The 19,101-nt window shown below is 37.7% G+C and overlaps 1 protein-coding gene across 2 annotated transcripts in view; it reads right to left on the reverse strand.

Moving 5' to 3' along the window:
• Positions 1-19,101, reverse strand: part of ALG9 (ALG9 alpha-1,2-mannosyltransferase) — a 98,715-nt gene that overhangs the window by 52,167 nt on the left and 27,447 nt on the right. For both annotated transcript variants that reach the window (XM_060102732.1, XM_060102733.1), the window contains 5 exons: positions 16,404-16,526; positions 13,579-13,733; positions 11,030-11,159; positions 10,037-10,184; positions 8,744-8,873 (listed from right to left, as the gene is read on the reverse strand). In XM_060102732.1, the coding sequence (XP_059958715.1) occupies positions 8,744-8,873; positions 10,037-10,184; positions 11,030-11,159; positions 13,579-13,733; positions 16,404-16,526 (686 nt within the window). The remainder of the gene's footprint in view (positions 1-8,743; positions 8,874-10,036; positions 10,185-11,029; positions 11,160-13,578; positions 13,734-16,403; positions 16,527-19,101) is intronic.

Here is a 19,101-nt window from a genome sequence, read left to right on the forward strand (position 1 = left end):
GGTCCCCAAACTTTTCTTTTAACCTATCAGGGAACACTAATTATAGAAGTTAAAAAAATTTTTTTTCTGGTTCTTACATTGTTTTCCAAATTCCTTTCTATCCCCATAAATTTTTTCTTTCCTTTTTTACTTGTTAGGGACTTTTCTTAAATGACAGGAGACTATGTTTTTTGTCACTTTGCATCTTCAGCACATAGTCTAGAACAATAAAAAGTTAAAGGAGTGGATGAATAAACAAAGAAGGAACAAAACAAGAAACATTTAAAAATAATTAAGAATAAAAAGATGACAAAGGATTGGAGATTACTGTTATTGTGCTGATAAGCTTTACAGGTCATTGTCTTTTTAGCCAGTGCTCTAGGACTGCTGGGGATGCACCTGCCAACAGGTGTTGTCCGGCACTCAGTGGACGGACAAGGCCTTTTGTCCAAACCTCAACAATAGGCAAATTATTTAATTTTATTTAAACTTTTATATAATTCTTTAACTCCCCTCCTGTCTGGAAGAATTGAACATATTACTTTATATAGTTTCTTTGCCACAGCAACATCTTCTTTTAGTTTTAGTTAAAAAAAATTTTTTTTTCCTCATAGCTTGCAATAGGTAAACCAAATTTATTTCTTTGACGCAATCTAGATCTAGTTTGCAGAAAGAGCAGCAAAAGTAGTCTTAGATATAATGACTGAAATGATTTAAGAGGCCAGAAGGCTAAGAGGCAAAAATTACTTAATAGAAAATCTCTCTCTCAATTTTGAGTTGACAGTTCTTGTGCTCAAAGACAAAAACCTGAGGTCAGTTGACAGCATTTCGAGTATTGTTTGTAAAGCCTACCAGAGATCTTAGTAGTTTCCAAGATTTGATATCTATAGTAATGTATAGATATCTATGGTAATTTTTTTAACTTATGAAAGTAAAATATGATTTATTATAAAATATTTTTTAAATGCATTTTAAAAATCACCTATAATCCTACCACCCGAAGAAAATCAACATCAACCTGTTAGTTTATGTTCCAGGCTTTTTTCTTTGGAGATCAAGATTTTTCTTCATAGAATCTGGATCACGCTATATATTCTGTTTTACTGTGACTATTTATAGTTTGAGATTTCTCAGTTTGAATCCCTGGTAAAACCAAGTGACTACTACTGCCCCTTAGTTCTAAGAGAATCAGAAAGAATAGTTTCTTCTCTCAATTTTATCAATGTCTCAGTGCAAAATCTGAGACCACACTCCATAACCACATCATATACAATTCAAAAATCAAAAGGCTAGATTTAAATTTAACTTAAATTGTAACCAAATAGCTCATTTTTTTTTGTTTCTTCAGATTTAATCATTCTTTCTTGCATCAAAAATAACAAAATTGTAGGGTGACATTAACACATGATCGTGAAACAAAAATGTGTTTCATTTCATTAGTCACAGGCTACATATCAACCAGATGTCGAAGCTAAAAATATGTCTTAGTATAAAATTTTGTAAAATACAAGCATTTAAGAATCACTTTGAAAGAAATGTGACTTCTTTCAGTTTCTAACAATCCACTAGAAGCTTTGAAGAAGAAAATATCAGCACCTCTAAACCAAAAGAAAAAGAAAGGTGGTGGGAGGGGAATTCAAATGAATTTACTGATAATCGATATCACATTGTTTACATCTTATCAGGAAGATGTAAGGATGTTATATATTAAGGATGACAATTTAATGCCACCTCAGATGTAAACAAAAATATAGAATTTAAAAAGAAAATAAAAGGCCTGAGACAGAGATCAAGACATCAATAATAAAAGGTGTGCGTTTTGTTGGGGGAGGAGTGGGCCAAGGGGATTGGGCAATAATAAATATTCTCACAGCTTTTCCTCATCAGCTGTTGCAGAGATTCTGCCAGGGATAGAGTCTGCAGCCATGTCTTCTCAACTCTCAAACATCACACTCAGGTAGCATGACACAGATACTCATCTCCTCTGGGACAGAAACAGCAGACAGACTTCCATCTCTGGTCATGAGGTCACGTGGCCCAGAAATCATGTTTCAAGATAAGATTTGCCACCATCAAATATTTGATTACAAAACAGGACCAGCTGAAACCTAAACACTGCAACTGGATTTCAGATGTAGTTACAGCAAATGAGAGAGATGCAAACCTATTTCAAGGGTCTTAGAAACTCATAAAATCATATAAGAATAAAATATACTTCACTGAATTCCAGAAAAGAATCATAGGCTCTCCTAACTCCCAGCCCAGAGCTCTTGCCACTACATCATTGTGCCAGGCATCAATATTATCCTATGATAGTCCCTTTTTTTTTGGAATAGGAACACTGGGGCCTAGGAGGAAACATCTGATTGGGAAAGATTTCAAGTATTTTTCAGGATTTTCATTTCTTTGATATATACTAAAATTAAATTTTAAAAAGTAGTTGTCACCCAGAGGCATAGGCTGTTGTATAGTTTTACTGTCTCCCATAAAGCCTTGCTAAATACATATTTATTGAATGAATCTTTAAATTCACAGGTAAAAATTTACTGCACTATAAAAATGTAAACTCACAGGTAAAAATTTTGGGTCATTCAATCACTAAAGTTCATGAAAACATCACTTCATTTCTAAATGCCAACACAATGGATACTAGTGAATTAATTTGAAAGAAGCATTTTGAACAGCCTTAACTTAAATTCAGAGTGGATTCCAATCTTATTCTACTGCACATATTACAGCAATTTTAATCTGCTTGCTCTGCTACTCAAGGCTAATAACAATTAGTAAGGCAATCTATAGGGCAATTAATTTTCTCCTCAAATAAGGACTTCCAGTAAGGGTAGGAGAAATGATTAAAAGAGAGAAAAAGAAGAAAGAGAGAAAAAAGAAAAGGGAGAAGACCCCAATCATTTCTTTTGATTACTACATAAAGTACCTGGCATACATGTAATAGTGCTCTAGAAATGGAAAGTAACTTCTTAAACAAGTAATGCTCAGACTTCCCTCGTGGTGCAGTGGTTAAGAATCCACGTGCCAATGCAGGGGACACAGGTTCGAGCCCTGGTCCAGGAAGATACCACATGCTGCGGAGCAACTAAGCCCATGTGCCACAACTACTGAGCCTAGGCTCTAGAGCCTGCGAGCCACAACTACTGAAGCCCGCGTGCCTACAGCCCGTGCTCCGCAACAAGAGAAGCCACCGCACCACAACGAAGAGTAGCCCCTGTTCACCACAACTAGAGAAAGCCCGCGTGCAGCAACGAAGACCCAGCGCAGCCAAAAAAAGAAGTAATGCTCAACCACTTGATGTCTGTTCAGCCCTGTTACATGAAAGAACAATTAACCATTGCATGAAAACATATATTCAAGTGATACACCATATGGTATAAACTTGGAAGTAAGAGGAGGCGTGAAAAGAATATTGGAGAATCCTGAAACCAAGTTTCTTATCCTAGGACTAACCTTTGTCAGGTTACCACCTCTCTGAGCCTCAATTTCTTCACCCATAAAAAGAAGAGATCATAAACTTTATGATACCTTAAGTTCCCTTCCAAAACCATAATTCTTCCCATTGGTTAAATGGTAAAGGCAGGGATAAAGAAGAAAAAGAATATACAGTCAGTTCTATCATAACACTTGTTTTGAAAATGCAAATTTGTTCCAATGCAACTGATATATTAGGGAACAATGTGAGCATAATTCAATTTCTGTGTTTGCTTATGTGTCATTTAATCCACAAGAAAAACTAGATGAATCCAGAAAATTACGCCCAGTTGAACCAATCAGCCCAGAAATAAACAAAGTGCATACAAGCCCACACTCAAATATCTCCCACCTTCTTCCGTTCACTGCCTGTTATGAGCCACACCCATTCATATCATCCATATTTGGTATTACAGCTTTCTGTCATGTTTCAAATAACCCTTATTTCACAAGCTGCAGCCCTCCCAATGCCACTTCAAGAAGCAACCTGAGGTCTTCTTCAAGGTAAACTGCCATATTATTGTAGCATTTATGTACTTTTCACCATTTAACATATATAAAACTATGCCACTGTTTTTATTAGGTTCCTATCTTTTTTATGTGTCACTGACAAAGTTTTTGAGTATTGTGTCCCTAACTCCATTTTTCCCACAAGCCTTGTGGTTTTCCACACAATTATCTTTAGCAATTGTATATCATGTTATAGCAGAACTGACTATATTACTATCTGGGAAAAAAATTCATCAATGACCAGTTTTATTTTTTCAAAGGTAACAGATGGACAAGCTTCCTGAAAATCTGCTTAAGCATTAAGTCAAAGTCAGGGAAAAGTCTTTATCTGTAAGATCCCTCCTGAACGTGTGTTTTTTGCCCCAAACTCCATCCACTGACTAAGTAGCTCCTACATCAGACACCAGATTTGGAAACAGGTTATCATTCACCTTGAAACAGTGAACAAAAATTTGGATTTGTCAAGAAGTAAAGAGGAGACACTGAATGTACCTTCTAAATTCAGACCTTGATTCTGGCAGAAAATCTTGGCAGGTACCATTGAATAATACCACCTGTTCAACAGCTACTCAGTATCTATCATGAAAGAATATGCAGCAAAAAAATATTATTGCTGCAGTATAGTTATAACAATACAGTAGAAACCAAGAGCCTTTACAAACACTCACTCCTAATTCTTGATAAACTCAGAGGTAAAAGAGCATAGGGAAGTACAGGAGGTCATGCATGTTTCTTAGTTTCCACTCAGACTAGAAATAGGAGACAGACCACAGCATTGAAGCCAAGAGTTGACTAAAACCTGTCACTCAGAACCAAAGGGTAAATAAAAATAATGCTGCTATTTAGCATGCTCAGGAAAGACAGAGAACATAATTATTTTGCCTTTTTGAATGAACCCATACTTAAAACCAGGACTGATACCAGAAGTAACAAACATAAATGTACTACAACGTGTGCTCTCACATTTTGGCCAAATGTGAGACCAGAATTATTTGGTCACTAGTCTTGATCCTGGCACTGTTTCTTAAAGAACTATGTTATTTTTCAAAATAATTGAGATTTTTATTTACATATATATACACATATGAATGCAAGAGAAAAAAGTGAAAGAAAAAACCATCAAAATGGTAACAGTGCTTTAATGTTTGGGTCATTTGATTATAGCTGATTTTTTTTTATTGATAGCTTTCATTATTTTACACAAGTGTTTATTACTTTTATCATCAAAGAAAAACAAATACCTATTTAAACAGTCAACTGAAAGAAATTAATCCCTGATCATAGTTTGTGTGGAATTCACAGTAAGCCATCAAGTATCTCTCTCCAAAGTGTCAAAGGTGAGTGGACTGGATTTGAAGGGCACTTCCCCCACCATGCAGGAAAATCCAAAGAGAGAAAGGTGTGTGAGCAACAGTGACAGACACTACACACTCAGAATACATATAGGACCTGTTTGTCCCAGATTTTACCAGCCAGCATTTTGGTGACTCCTATAGGTATGCTAGAAAATCTTCCCTTTTGGGTAAAGCTAATATAGTCACTTATATTTAACAGTATCTGGTAGTGGAGAACATGGAAATATGATCTAACCAGAGACAACCTGTGACCAAAGCTTAAGAAATGTACAACAGGCCACTGTAGCTTTTTTTTAATTGAAGTATAGGTGATTTACAATATTTTATTAGTTTCAGGTGTACAGCATAGTGATTCCATTTTTTCTTTGTAGATTATATTCCATTATAGTTTATTACAGGTATTGGATATAATTCCCTGTGCTACACAGTAAATCCTTGTTGCTTATTTATATATAGTAGTTTGTATCTGTTAATCCCATACTCCTAATTTGTCCTTCCCCACCCCCACTTTCCTCTTTGGTAACTATAAGTTTGTGTTCTATGTCTGTGAGTCTATTTCTGTTTTTGTATTCATGTGTATTATTTTTAAGATTCTACATATAAGTGATATATAGTATTTGTCTTTCTCTGTCTGATTTACTTCACTAAGCATAATATTCTCTAGGTCCATCCATGTTGCTGCAAATGGCAATATTTGGATGTGTGTGTGTGTGTGTGTGTGTGTACCACATTTCCTTAAGCCAACTGTCTGTTGATGGGCACCTGGGTTGTTTCCATATCTTGTCTATTTGTAAACAGTGCTGCTATGAACACTGGGGTGCATGTATCTTTTCAAATTAGCATTTTTGTGTTTTCCAGATATATACCCAGGAATGGGATTGCTGGATCATATGGTAAGTCTATTTTTAATTTTTTAAGGAAGCTTTATACTGTTTTCCAGAGTGGCTGCACCAATGTACATTCCCACTAACAGTGTAGGAGGATTCCCTTTTCTCCACACTCTCTCCAGCATTTATTATTTGTAGACTTTTTTTCCTCGGACTGCATTAGGTCTTCGTTGCTGCACGTGGTGGCTACTCTTCCTTGCGGTGCGCAAGCTTCTCACTGCAGTAGCTTCTCCTGTTGCGGAGCATGGGCGCTAGGCGTGCAGGCTTCAGTAGTTGTGGCATGCAGGCTCAGTAGTTGTGGCTTGCGGGCTCTAGAGCACAGGCTCAGTAGTTGTGGTGCACGGGCTTAGTTGCTCCGCGGCATGTGGGATCTTCTCGGGCCAGCGCTTGAACCCGTGTCCCCTGCATTGGCAGGCAGATTCTTAACTACGACGCCACCAGAGAAGTCCCATTTGTAGACTTTTTGATGATGGCCATTCTGACTGGTGTGAGGTGATACCTCACTGTGGTTTTGATTTGCATTTGTCTAATAATTAGCGATGCTGAGCATCTTTTCATGTGCCTGTAAGCCACTGAAGATTTTATAGCCAGCTTTCTCTCAATATCACTATCTCAACAATGATAAATATTCATCTCTCAAGTCAGAAAGCATGTATAGGCTAACTACTAGATATACAGCACTATCCTAGCCACTATGGTGAATACAAAAGAAATAGGGTGCAGTCATTCTCTCCATAGCACTCACAATCTGATAGTGAAAAATATGACATACACATCAGAAATATTTAAATAGCATAAGACAACAAAATTAAATGGCTAAATGAGCTATACAGATACATATTTAAGGCATTTAAAGAAGGACACTGCCCACTGTGTACTTTAATAGTTGGGAAAGGCTTCAGAGAGAAAGAGTTTTGATAGTTTAAGAAGGTAGACAAGGGAAGTCCAGGCACTGTCACCAAGATAAGCAAAGTCACTGGGATTGAAAAAGCAACACTGAGTCTGGACAGACTGTAACAAACATCAAGCTGGGGAGCAATCAAATTAATCCATCAAATACACCATTATCAAATTAAGAACATATGTGGGAAAAACTATGTACCAGACACTATGCTATATATGACAGAGAGATATGATATCCAATCTCCTATTATTTCTTCCAAAAGTAGGTATGGTTATTCCCACTTCACAGACAGAAACTGAAATTAGTTAAACACAGATGTTAACTAATTTGCCCAATGTCACCAAGGTAGGCAACACAGAGTTGGGACTAGAATTCAGGCCTACTTGACTCCGAAGTCCATGCTCTCTTTTTTCTACTACGCTATACTATCTCTTCCCAAAATACAGCTGTGATAACACTCTGAACTTATTATATCTTCCCCCTATCACAGTGTATTCTCCTACCCTTTTGACTATCCAGTGTCCCCATGGTGATCCCCTGTACATCAAAGCCTGCTCTCAGAAGAATATCTGCAGCTAAAATAAAAATGACTAACAACAGAACATACTGCCCAGGGGTATTGTCACTGTTACAGGAATCAGAGGCTTAAGTTAGAAGGAAGCTCCAAGATGAGTCACTTAGTGGAATACGTGTGTCACCTTCTCAGGGAGCCAAGCCAAGTTTGTATTTTATCGTGTCCATTTTCATAGCTTATAAGCGAAAGCTCACACAGTAAGAATCTCACTCATAAACCCTGAGGGTCTCCGTGGAAGTCTAACCTGCCCCAATCTGGGAGACAAAAAGCCAGCTGTGGCTGCAGGTTTGCTTTGGAAGAGAACTGAAAGTCTTGATATTTCACTTTAAGTATATGACAAAAGAAAATCTAAATGAAATGTATCTGACATTTAAATTGTTAAATGTTTCTTAACAGATAGGTTGCCAAAAAAATGTGTTTTCTAATACTTCTACAAATAGTCCTTTACTGTCTCTGGGAACCAGGAACATTATCTTTATTGCCCTCACCTTTTCCACAATCAAAGATTTTACAGGTATCAAATGACAAAAGTGTCATCTTTCGAAGGAACTGAAATAAAATCCACATGGGATCTCCGAGTGCATAAAGATGAGTGGGTGGAAGAGCACGGCCCTGACAGATATTGCTTCACGGTCTCAGTGTGAGAACAGCCTTCACTGACTGTCCACTTGCTAAAACCAGAGTATACTAATAGTTAGGTCAAAGGTCCACCTATAACTTGAAAGTTCCCCATGAAGCATTTTAACGGACCAAGGAGTGATAAGAGCTGCAGAATGTGTTTCAAAATGATGATCTGAATTAGACATAGGAAAATTTCCAGCCCAGTTTAGAAAATATGTTGAATTATATATTTTACATAGAAAATAAAGGAGGTCATTTGACAATAAAAACGATACTGTTCATCCTTTCTCAACAAAAGTCATTATATCCCTCACCCTAAAGAAATCACTTTCTAAAAAAGTCCCATTTCATCAATGCTCTATTATGTATGCCAACAGATTTTAAGGGTAGAACTCTTTTCAAAGTAGTAAAAGGAGAATAATGCCCTTACATATCTGGATGGCTCCTCTAGGTTCTGGTCATTCATGTCAGTAGGAATAATCCGGGTGGCCAGTGGTCCCTCTGCAAATGGCTTTGGTAACTGGCCTCTGAACTCTGATGTAATGAACTGAAGCTGCCAACTGTCAGAAACACAAGTAAGGAGAATAAGAAAAACACAGGGGGCTCACATTGCCAAATGTACTTGAAATACACAAGCAAAAAAAAAAAAAAGTTTCATGTGAAAAACATTTCACTTGGAGACAAAATGTTTCTGCTAAAACCTCAACCAGAGAGAATAGAGACAGAGGTCACAATTCAGTCCAAAATCGTTGAGAAATTTTCAACTAGAGGTCTCTCAACCCATTTCACCAACTCTTAGCAGTGAAATCTGCAATAGTGATCATACCATCAAAAGAGAAACATCAAAGTTTATTGCCAATTACCTGTGATCAGAGGGACTTATCAAAATTAAAGCAAATTCATCAGGTGTGTAGAGAAAAGAGTGAAATGTAAGAACTCACTGTGGGAAAAGTACTTTGTTCCTGAGTAATCCTCAAAAGTATCTTTAGTTGTGAAACTATTTCAAATGTAAAAGGCAAAGGCTAAAGTTAACACTGAAAAAACAAGTTTTAATTAATCATTAATGACTGATACAGGATCTTTATCAATCAAAAAATACTACCACCAGCTAAGTTGCTGAAGCCAGTCCCCAAATGGAGCAACATGACTCGTCTTAACCTGACTTCCCTTTTCCCTAAATAGGACTCCTCTCTGTCCAAATGAAGCAAATACAAGGGAACTCAGAGCCTCTGCTATCACATCCAACAACAGACAGCATCAAGGAAAGTGGTACCGAGGTCTTAGCCACAGCTTTCCCAGTGTCCATACACTGGTAGAGAATGGCCACTGCTGTCGCACGACAAACATGTCTTCTCTAAAAACACCCTAGAAACCTAGAGTCTCTAAACCACTTTTAAAAGTGGATTAATATCAGTTAATTATAAAAATTTAAATATGGATCCTCAGGAAGAACCACTAGCAGAAGCCCAGAGCCCAGAATGTCTTCAGACGTCCCCAGACCTCTGTGGTTAAGGGCAGTGCAGGGTGCATTACCAGACACAGCACTCATTCTACCAAACACAGGCCATGGGTGCTCAGCACAGTTCCCACAGCTCTCTGAGATGGAAAATCATTCAAAAACTTGTGAAAAATCTAAAATGAAGGAAAAATTAAGAAGACATTGCCACAGAATTGCTATTTTTACACCTTGATTTAAAACTCTGAGAATTAAAGGGCAACTTACTTATCAGGCAGAAGGAAGCTGCTGGGAAATCGATACCACTCTTTTCCTACACAGACATTAACAGGTCGGCCTTCTGGGACAGTGTGGATGGTTGGGTCTGTGGCAATTCGGTGAAATTCTGGATACAAATCAAGGGGCCCATGATACCCTGGAAGGGAGAAAGGTTTGTGAAAGCCAAAGATGAGGGAGATGAGATTCTGACATTTAATTATAATGCATGTTAATGTCCCACTGTGATCCATGTGAAAGGTACACCGCAACCCCAGCAGGAAGCCCACTCTACAGTGTAAAACACCTCTACAGTTAGGAAGATGATTAAAGCAGAGGCCCTATTTTTGCCAGAAATAATTTGCTTTCTTGCCCTTCTCTATACGCTTCCACCTTTTTAATTTCACGTTCTTTGAGCACATTTCAATATTCTGGATCCAAATAATGATTATAAGAAAGAATATAATCATGGGACTTGAGCCCCAAATTTGCATCCTAAGTTTAAGGCTTCCTTAATTCATCCTTTAAAAGGAAAAAAAAAATGAGTAAGAATAGAGAAGACGTTTATAGTTAATCACACTAAAAGGAATTCTCGATCTTCTCTTCAATCCTAAAGTACAGAAGTCACATCCCAATCTTAATATGAAGTCCACAGGTTCTCCCTGTAGAAAAGTCCTCCCCCCTCAGCTTAAGCTGAATTGTATTAAACATTCATGGGGGGCTTCCCTGGTGGCGCAGTGGTCGAGAGTCCACCTGCCGATGCAGGGGACACGGGTTCGTGCCCCGGTCCGGGAAGATCCCACATGCCGCGGAGCGGCTGGGCCCGTGAGCCATGGCCACTGAGCCTGCACGTCCGGAGCCTGTGCTCCACAATGGGAGAGGCCACAACAGTGAGAGGCCCGCGTACCACAAAAAAACAAAAAACAAACAAACAATCATGGGTCAAGCAAAACCCAAGGTATAGTGCCTTGTGAGTACGGGTTAAGATATTCTCAGTACATCTACCTCTGAACAGTGCCACAGAGCGAGAAAAAGATAAGAGCCCAAACAGCAAGAGTGTTCCCAACGCCAGCCAATTCGATGTCACAGTATAATGCTCCAGGCGGTATCGCTGAAACACGAAGTGGTAACATTTCTAGAAGGAAAGAAAACTTTATTGAAAAAAGAAGATACACCTTGCAAAATATACACAATCACAAGACATCATCATAACTAAGAGGAAGAAAGCAGAAAAAGAGGTTCTACCAAGGGTCTGAGCAGTAGCAAACAATGAAGTACCCACTCCAAGTTCTCAGATTAAAGCAAATTCTGCTAAATTGTCTGTAGATCAGCCTAGCCAGAGGGCTTGCCAAGAATGAAATCTCACTAGCTTCATAGGAAAATTAATTGGATACTTCCCTAATGCTTAAAGTCCTAATAATTTATTTTTTAAAAATATTTAAACAAAAATGCTTTTCCTAGTTTTTTTTGATATATGAAGTATCTCAATCTATTCTGACATAACTAGTTATTAACCTTCACTTTCCTTACTAACAAGTTTTCATCTAAGTTTTTAGAAACAACAAAATGTCTCATGACCAAACAAAAAGAAAAAAGAATTCCTCACATAGAATATTAGGAAAATTCTGTTAATTATCTGCTAAACTACTTCACAAACTAGATGAATATCATTAACAATATATACACATCTGCATGAGTTCTGTAGCCTTTGAACACCTTCCCATGAGATTTCTGTCCTTCCTTCTTTCCCTCCTAGACTAGAAACTACTTTTGGAAAGCAATTTTGCAATACATAACAAGTGCCATAAATATGTCTGAACCCCTTTCATATTTTCTGGAATCTCTCCTAAGCAAACAATCCAAATACCTAAACAAAGATATTTACCCTAGCATTACTTATAATACTGAAATAAGTGAGCAATCTAAATTTTAACATAAATTATATCTAATCATTATATATAACCAATTCAATATATTATATATTACATAATAATGTTGTATATTATATCCACCTTAGAATATTATATTGCTATTAAAATGATGGGTAGAGATATGGCAATATAGAGAATGTTATAATTATATTAAGAGGGATGTAAAGTTATATGAACCTTAGATTACAATCGTAATAGACTGTTATATAATCGGCAAAAATGCTAGAAGGAGATTTTGTTAGAGTAGTAGGACTGATTTAGAAAGTGGTAAAAGAAAAATTATCTGCAATAAAGTTCAGTTACTTTTATAATTAAAATTATTTTTTAAAACTATCATCCTAACATGGATGAGCTTTAAAAACATTATGCTAGGACTTCCCGGTGGTATGGTGGTTAAGAATCCACCTGCCAATGCAGGGGACACGGATTCGAGCCCTGGTCCAGGAAGATCCCACATGCTGCAGAGCAACTAAGCCGGTGCACCACAACTACTGAGCCTGCACTCTAGAGCTCGTCTGCCGCAACTACTGAGCCCACGTGCCACAACTACTGAAGCCCACACACCTAGAGCTGGCCTTCTGCAACGAGAAGCCACCGCAATGAGAATCCCACGCACCGCAACAAAGAGTAGCCCCCCGCTTGCCACAGCTAGAGAAAGCCCACGTGCAGCAACGAAGACCCAACACAGCCAAAAATAAATAAATAAATTTATTAAAAAAAATAAAAACACTACGCTAAATGAAAGAAGTCACAAAAGACCACATATTTTATGATTTCATTTATATGAAATGTCCAGAATAGGCAAATCTATAGAGATACAAAGTAGATTGATTAGCTGTTGCTTATGGCTGAGGAGATATGGGAGGGGGGTTACGACAGCTAAAGGGTACAGGGTTTTTGAGGTGATGAAAATGTTCTAAAATTGATTGCAGTGATGCTTACATAGATCTGTGAATAGTCTAAAAAACACTGTATCATACACTTTAAATGGGTAAATTCTATGGTTTGTGAATTATTATCTTTACATAAGTCTGTTAAGAAAAAAACTAGAAAAAAACCTATCACCCTAACTATTCTTCTTCTGCTAACTGCAAATGGTAACAGAGGTTAAAAAAAAAAAAAAAACAGAGTCTGGCGCTTCTGAAGCCATAAATACAGAGATATTCAAGATTAGTTCTGACAGGAAATTGACCTGGACAGGTTTTAAGCCAGGATTACAAAGTGTCCCACATTGCTAACTGCCTGATGTAATCCCGAACACTTGAGCCAGTTTCATTCAGGTCTTGTAGTGAAAAGTAGACATTCCATTAGCTCTGCTGTGGTTCCACCGTTCTGTGCTAGGCCCATTCAGTGACTTAAAAAAATTCCTTTCATAGCAATTGGATTCTTATTGGCAACAGGGACAAATTAACACACAAGTTAACACTGCAAATATGTAATCAGCAAATAAGAGAAAGCAACACTTAAGCAATCAATACATAAAGCTTTATAATACGATCTGTATCAGGTTTAATGTACAGATAAAATATCTTAGGTGGAAGCATTCTGTAATTTGCCTATAAGCTTTATGAAGGATTTAAAGTGAAACAGAATGAAGCGGATATACATTTCACTGAAACTCACCTGAAGTGCAGAAAGGGCCACAGCACCACAGAGACATACAAGTGGGTATACAGGGAAAAGAAATCTCTCCTCTTTGTGAGGCTGGATGAAGAAAATTATAAACCAAATATACATTGGAGCCAAGGTAAGCCAATATGGGTGGCCTAAATTCTGAACTGTAAGACAGAAAAATATCCACCTTTCACCATATTAGAACAAAACAGCATGTTTAGTTTCAATGTTCTCTTGATCTCAAACTGGGATGTATACCCTAGGGCACCCAATAAAATGTTTCAATTCTTGTATTCACACTTTCTCTGATATAATAAAGGAGTTAGGTAGAAAGGGGTATATACTCCTTAGCTCTCCCAAGAGGTCCAACATTTAAAGGGAGGCACAATACTGGATTTAGCTAGAACAGGTGAATGGGTAATAGAGCTTAATAATGTCTACAATGGATGAAGAAAAACCAGATTTCTCTTTCTAATGAGTCCTGCCACTAAGACTAAAAGCTCCTGAGATTAACCAAAAGCATAACATAAATTCATTTCTTGGATTTTAATTCCTATATTCTGTTTACTGCATTAATCTTACTTATACACCAAATAGCTATAGATCAAAGAAAAGGAAAAAAGTAGGATTCTCAAACTCATTCAAAGCGAATATAAAAACACTCTTAAAGGAAGTTTACTGATCAAGTTTTCTCTCCTGTTCTGCAGTACCCATCCACTCTGTATCGCAAAATTAAAGCCAAGATGTACTTAAAAGCATGTGAAAGAACTAAAGGAATTTAATGAAAACTAAGACCTAAGCACCTACTGGAAGGTTCCTGTGTTTAGGTACATGAACACTGAGTGATAAACCTGCCATCTACAGCGAAGGCATCCCCTACTGTGCTTATACTAGTGACAACAAGCAGTGCGTAGGAATCACTGGCCAAGGGTAGATAGACAGTGCCCCCTGGTGTCCATTATGTCTACACTGAGCAAATTTAGATAAAAAGATCACGGTTGTCACCAAGGCCCAACTTAGCAATGTTTAACTGTGCTCCGTAGTTATCCGTGCTTTTGCAGAAACTCGTTAGGAATAAAAATCTTGAACTGCAATAACAAGCTTATCTTTTAAACTTTTCACTCTAAGATTTTATCGTGAGATTTTAGGTTATAATTTAGGACTTATACCTTTCCAGGAGGTATTTTAGGTTGGAATTTTCTTCATCATAAGAAAAAAATCTATCTTCTACAAGTAAACAATCTCTTCCTCTTCTGTATCTTAAAAGCTAATGAATACATTTAAAAAATATGGCCTAAAATTTTGAAATATCCTCTATAAAATGTACAAAATTATAACCACAGTTGTACTACATGATGAGATAATGGGTAATTTCTTTCCTGCCTCTTTATATTTTTCTACATTTTTTCTTTTATTATTTTTATTTCTTAATGTTTCTTCTTTTGAAAAAGTATTGTTTCCATTATAAAATACACAAAAAATATAAAGAAAAAAACAGAACAAAAGCACTAAAAAAGTATTTTAAAAAGTATAAAGGAAAGCCCCTAGGTAACCTAAGGATGGGGACTAGTTACTAGGTGGACACGTGGATACATTACACACTTTTAAACCAAAATTGGATCCATACTTTAGAGAACAGCTTAATATCCTATTTTTATTTTATTTTTACTGTTTTTATACTTACATCACAAGCATTTCCAAATTTTCCACAAGCATAAATTATTTTTATAGTCAGGGAAAATGTTACTTTTCAAAAAAAAAGAAAAAATGATCCTTAAGAAATACAAGGAATGGAGGAATACATTAATACCTCGAGGGGACAAACAGCTGGATCCAAATGTTGGACACTATGCAAGATGAATGACCTGGTTTCTTTAGAAATCTTCAGGAGGAAAAAGGTGAGAGGGGGAACCTCTAAAAAAAGCTTATGAAACATAGCACCAAATTCACTATATGACTCTTGTTTAGATCCTGCTTTAAACAAACATAAACTACAAAGAACTATAAAAATTATAAAAAGCTATTTTTCAGACAATGTAGGAATCTAAATATTACCTGGGTATTAGATGATATTAAGAAATTACTGTTAATTTTGTTAGGATAATGGCATCACGGTTATGTTACAACGAAAGTCCTAAAACAAAACAAAAGTGACTCTGAAGGCTGCTTTCATATTCTATGAACACAGTGAAGTCTTTATAAACCATTAATAGTAGAACAACAGAATGGGGAATGGTACTGAGGGATCACATGGCATCCAAATCAGACTAAAAAGTCTGAAGTTAAATCTCCTTCCAAAGCTCAGATGCATTTCTGCTCAGATCTGTCTTCCATAAAAGAAACTATGGGCACTACATATCCAGAGCCATGACAACCTGAGAGAACACTGGCTGTGCAATACAGAATCAGAACAAGCATCAAATTTGGGGGAACCTCTATATGGTTTCGTTTTCAAAATTTTGGTTGAATTTCCCAGAGAATGTTTGCCCCTAGCATTGATTATCTTAAGCCATCTTGCATGCCAACACACAGTTCTTTAAAAAACAGAAGACTCATATAGGCTTATCTCCCAAGATTTTATAAATGTTTTTGCCTCCCCAGGTGGTTCTGTAAATCATACAGACTCTTCACTTGCAATTATTAACCAAACTTTCACATAGGTTAACAACATAAATTAAATAATCTACGAACACAAATAGAAAGTGCAATAAACCAGCCATTTCCATAGGAAGAAAATGGAGAATAAAGTAAGTAGATTCTTTTTCACTTCTTGGTACCCATTGTTACTTCTCTTCCCCCCCCCCACCAAGTCTACCATCCGTTATGCCACTCACCATGAAATCTCTGCAGTAGGTATTCCATAAGAGAAGTCAGTGGTAAGACCAAGAGAGCCAAAGCAAAGACTACATTAAAATTCAGAAATCCATTAATTAAATAGAAATACCAGGGCTCTACACCTGAGGGAGATAACGAGATAAGAAATCATTAGTGAATGCCTCCAATACCTATTACAGCGCTTGACTCATACTGTTCTTTGTTCAAGTAATGTTGATGATCCACTGCCTCAAGTGTATGAGAGTCCACAAGCCGCCCCCCTCTTAGAAATCAGGTTTCAAATATTTAGCTGTATTTTCTATCATGACCACTATATCTAGCCCAAACAGAACTAAAACTTTTCAGAACCACCAAATAACATAAATAGCTTAGTGGTGACACTATGATTTATAATAAGAAGTATTTATTTGGTCTTCACCCCCATTCCTAGTACAAAGCTCCTAAAATTGCCCTTGTAATTTCCGAAGTGGTGAGAGTAATAAAGGTGTCTTTTGTTCTGCTAATGAGGGAACTTCAGGAAAGCCCCAGGTAACCTAAGGATGAGGACTAGTTGCTACGGGAACCAGATGTCTTTTGTTCTGTTAATGGAGGAACTTCAGGAAAGCCCCAGGTAACCTAAGGATGAGGACTAGTTGCTAGGGGAACCAATCGAGTGATTGGAGGGTTGGAACTTTCAGTCTTGTCGTCCCCTTCTCTGGGGAGGGGAGAGGGGCTGGCAATAGGGTTTCATCAACAATGGCCAATGATTCAAGCAATGGTACTTATGTAATGAGGCCTCCATAAAAACCCAAAGGGACAGTCAGTGTTCAGAGAGAGCTTCTGGGCTGGTGAACAGGCAGAGAAGCCCACGGGGCTGTGGCACGCCCAGAGAGCACGGCAGTGCCACATTATCTTCCCACACACCCTGCCCTACGCATCTCTTCCACCTGGCTTGCATCCTTCATAATAAACTGGTAAACACAAGCAACTGTTTCTCTGAGTTCTGGGAGCCACTCTGGCAAATTGATTGAAGCTGAGGAGGGGGCTGCAGGGACTACTAATCTACAGCTGGTCAGTCAGAAGCCCAGGTGACAACCTGGACTTTGAATTGGCACGGGAAGTAGGGGCACAGGGGTTGGGGGAGGGTGGGCGTGGTGGGTTGCAGTCTTGCAGGGCTGAGTTATTAGGGCCTTTCCCATTTCCTTCCCACCTGTTTCTCCTAGTTACATTTTAGCATCCTTCCCCTTGATACACTCAACCACTATTTGATAGTGTGTATACAGGGGACCTGTGTTCCCATAAAAAGCAACAACTTGTTTTCCTTAGGAAAACCATGTTCAGAGACCCACACCCTGCTCCGAAGTTTTGGGGCTTCAGAATGAAACAAAATGACTGAAAACACAAGCCTTATTCACACAAGTTTTGATTCTTTAACTCAAAATCCTTAAACCCGAATGATGAGAAAAAGCCCCCTCTGCACATTTAGCAGGTTTTTCATCTGCTCTTCCCCTCCATGTGATTACTTCAATCAGGCAGTGAATGACACATGCGGGTTTTAATCACTGTGTGTTGTGACACCCGCGTTGCACCACAGCAATTTCCTGCAATCAGCATTGCTTAAAAGGGTAATCAGAAGGCAGAGAAATAGGCAGAAAAGCCTGACATTTTTGCAGCTTGCACAGCAAAATAAGATTAGAAACCAAACCCTTAATGCTAGAAACATCTAAGGGAGGAGGAAGAGGGGGACCCTAAGGAAGGACCCAAATTCAATCGCGGGTCACCTTTTGGGAAAGCTCTCTCCTTCCTGTCTAAATACAATGATAGGGACTGTTCAGGAACAGAGATTTTGTCCCAGGCCAAGCTCATTAGAGACATTTATATCTTGTATTCTCTACGATAACCTTTTGGGTTATAGAAAACTAATGGATGGTTTTATTTTCAAAACAGACATACACGTCTTCTCTGGATTTTAATTACTATTTAACAACACATTTCCTAAATTGAGTTCTTTAGACATCCAGGTTCCAGAGAAGTAAGTTTTTGCACAATCCTCTCCTGACTGCCAGTGTGGTGGCAATGCTATCAACCTTGACCCACCTTTTTCTTTACAAAATTCTGGAAATCTGACCCTGAGAAGAAAAACCAGAGTGACTAGAGGAAAGGAGATCATCTTCCACATCATCTATTACAGATGCTAAACAGCAAAAGAAAAAAGCCTCTTTCTCTTTGATCTTTGCAAATATATGTTTTTTCAGGAAAGCTCTTTAGTCTTTTTGTCTTTACCACAACTTACTATGCCCTCCTGTTAGGGGTATCTTTTTACCAAGGTACACCGTACTCTGAGATGTGGAACCAAAAGCATTAAGTTGGTAAACTCAATTATTTTTATGTGTTAGGAGCTCATAGATCAAGTTCACAGCTAGGCTGTGAACATTTCATAAGACTGTTACTTCCCTGAAGGATGGGGTAAAAATCGGGGGATAAGTCAAGATTTGGGAAGGTTCAAGTTGACAACAGTCTTAAAAACAAGAGCAAAAGGGGACAAAAATAGTGAATTCTATTAGCCAGTGTTCTCCCCTACTTGATGAGGCATCTGCCTTCAAAGAGCAAAAACTTTTATCTCTTTCCAGGGAGATATTCAGCGCTGCTCTCAGAAAATATCAAAGCTGAACTATGTAGAAAAAAAAATGTGTCAGAATGACAAGCTAAGCATTTAAC

The sequence above is a fragment of the Mesoplodon densirostris genome, chromosome 7 (assembly GCF_025265405.1).
Source record: "Mesoplodon densirostris isolate mMesDen1 chromosome 7, mMesDen1 primary haplotype, whole genome shotgun sequence".
In the NCBI taxonomy this organism is placed as follows: Eukaryota; Metazoa; Chordata; class Mammalia; order Artiodactyla; family Ziphiidae; genus Mesoplodon; species Mesoplodon densirostris.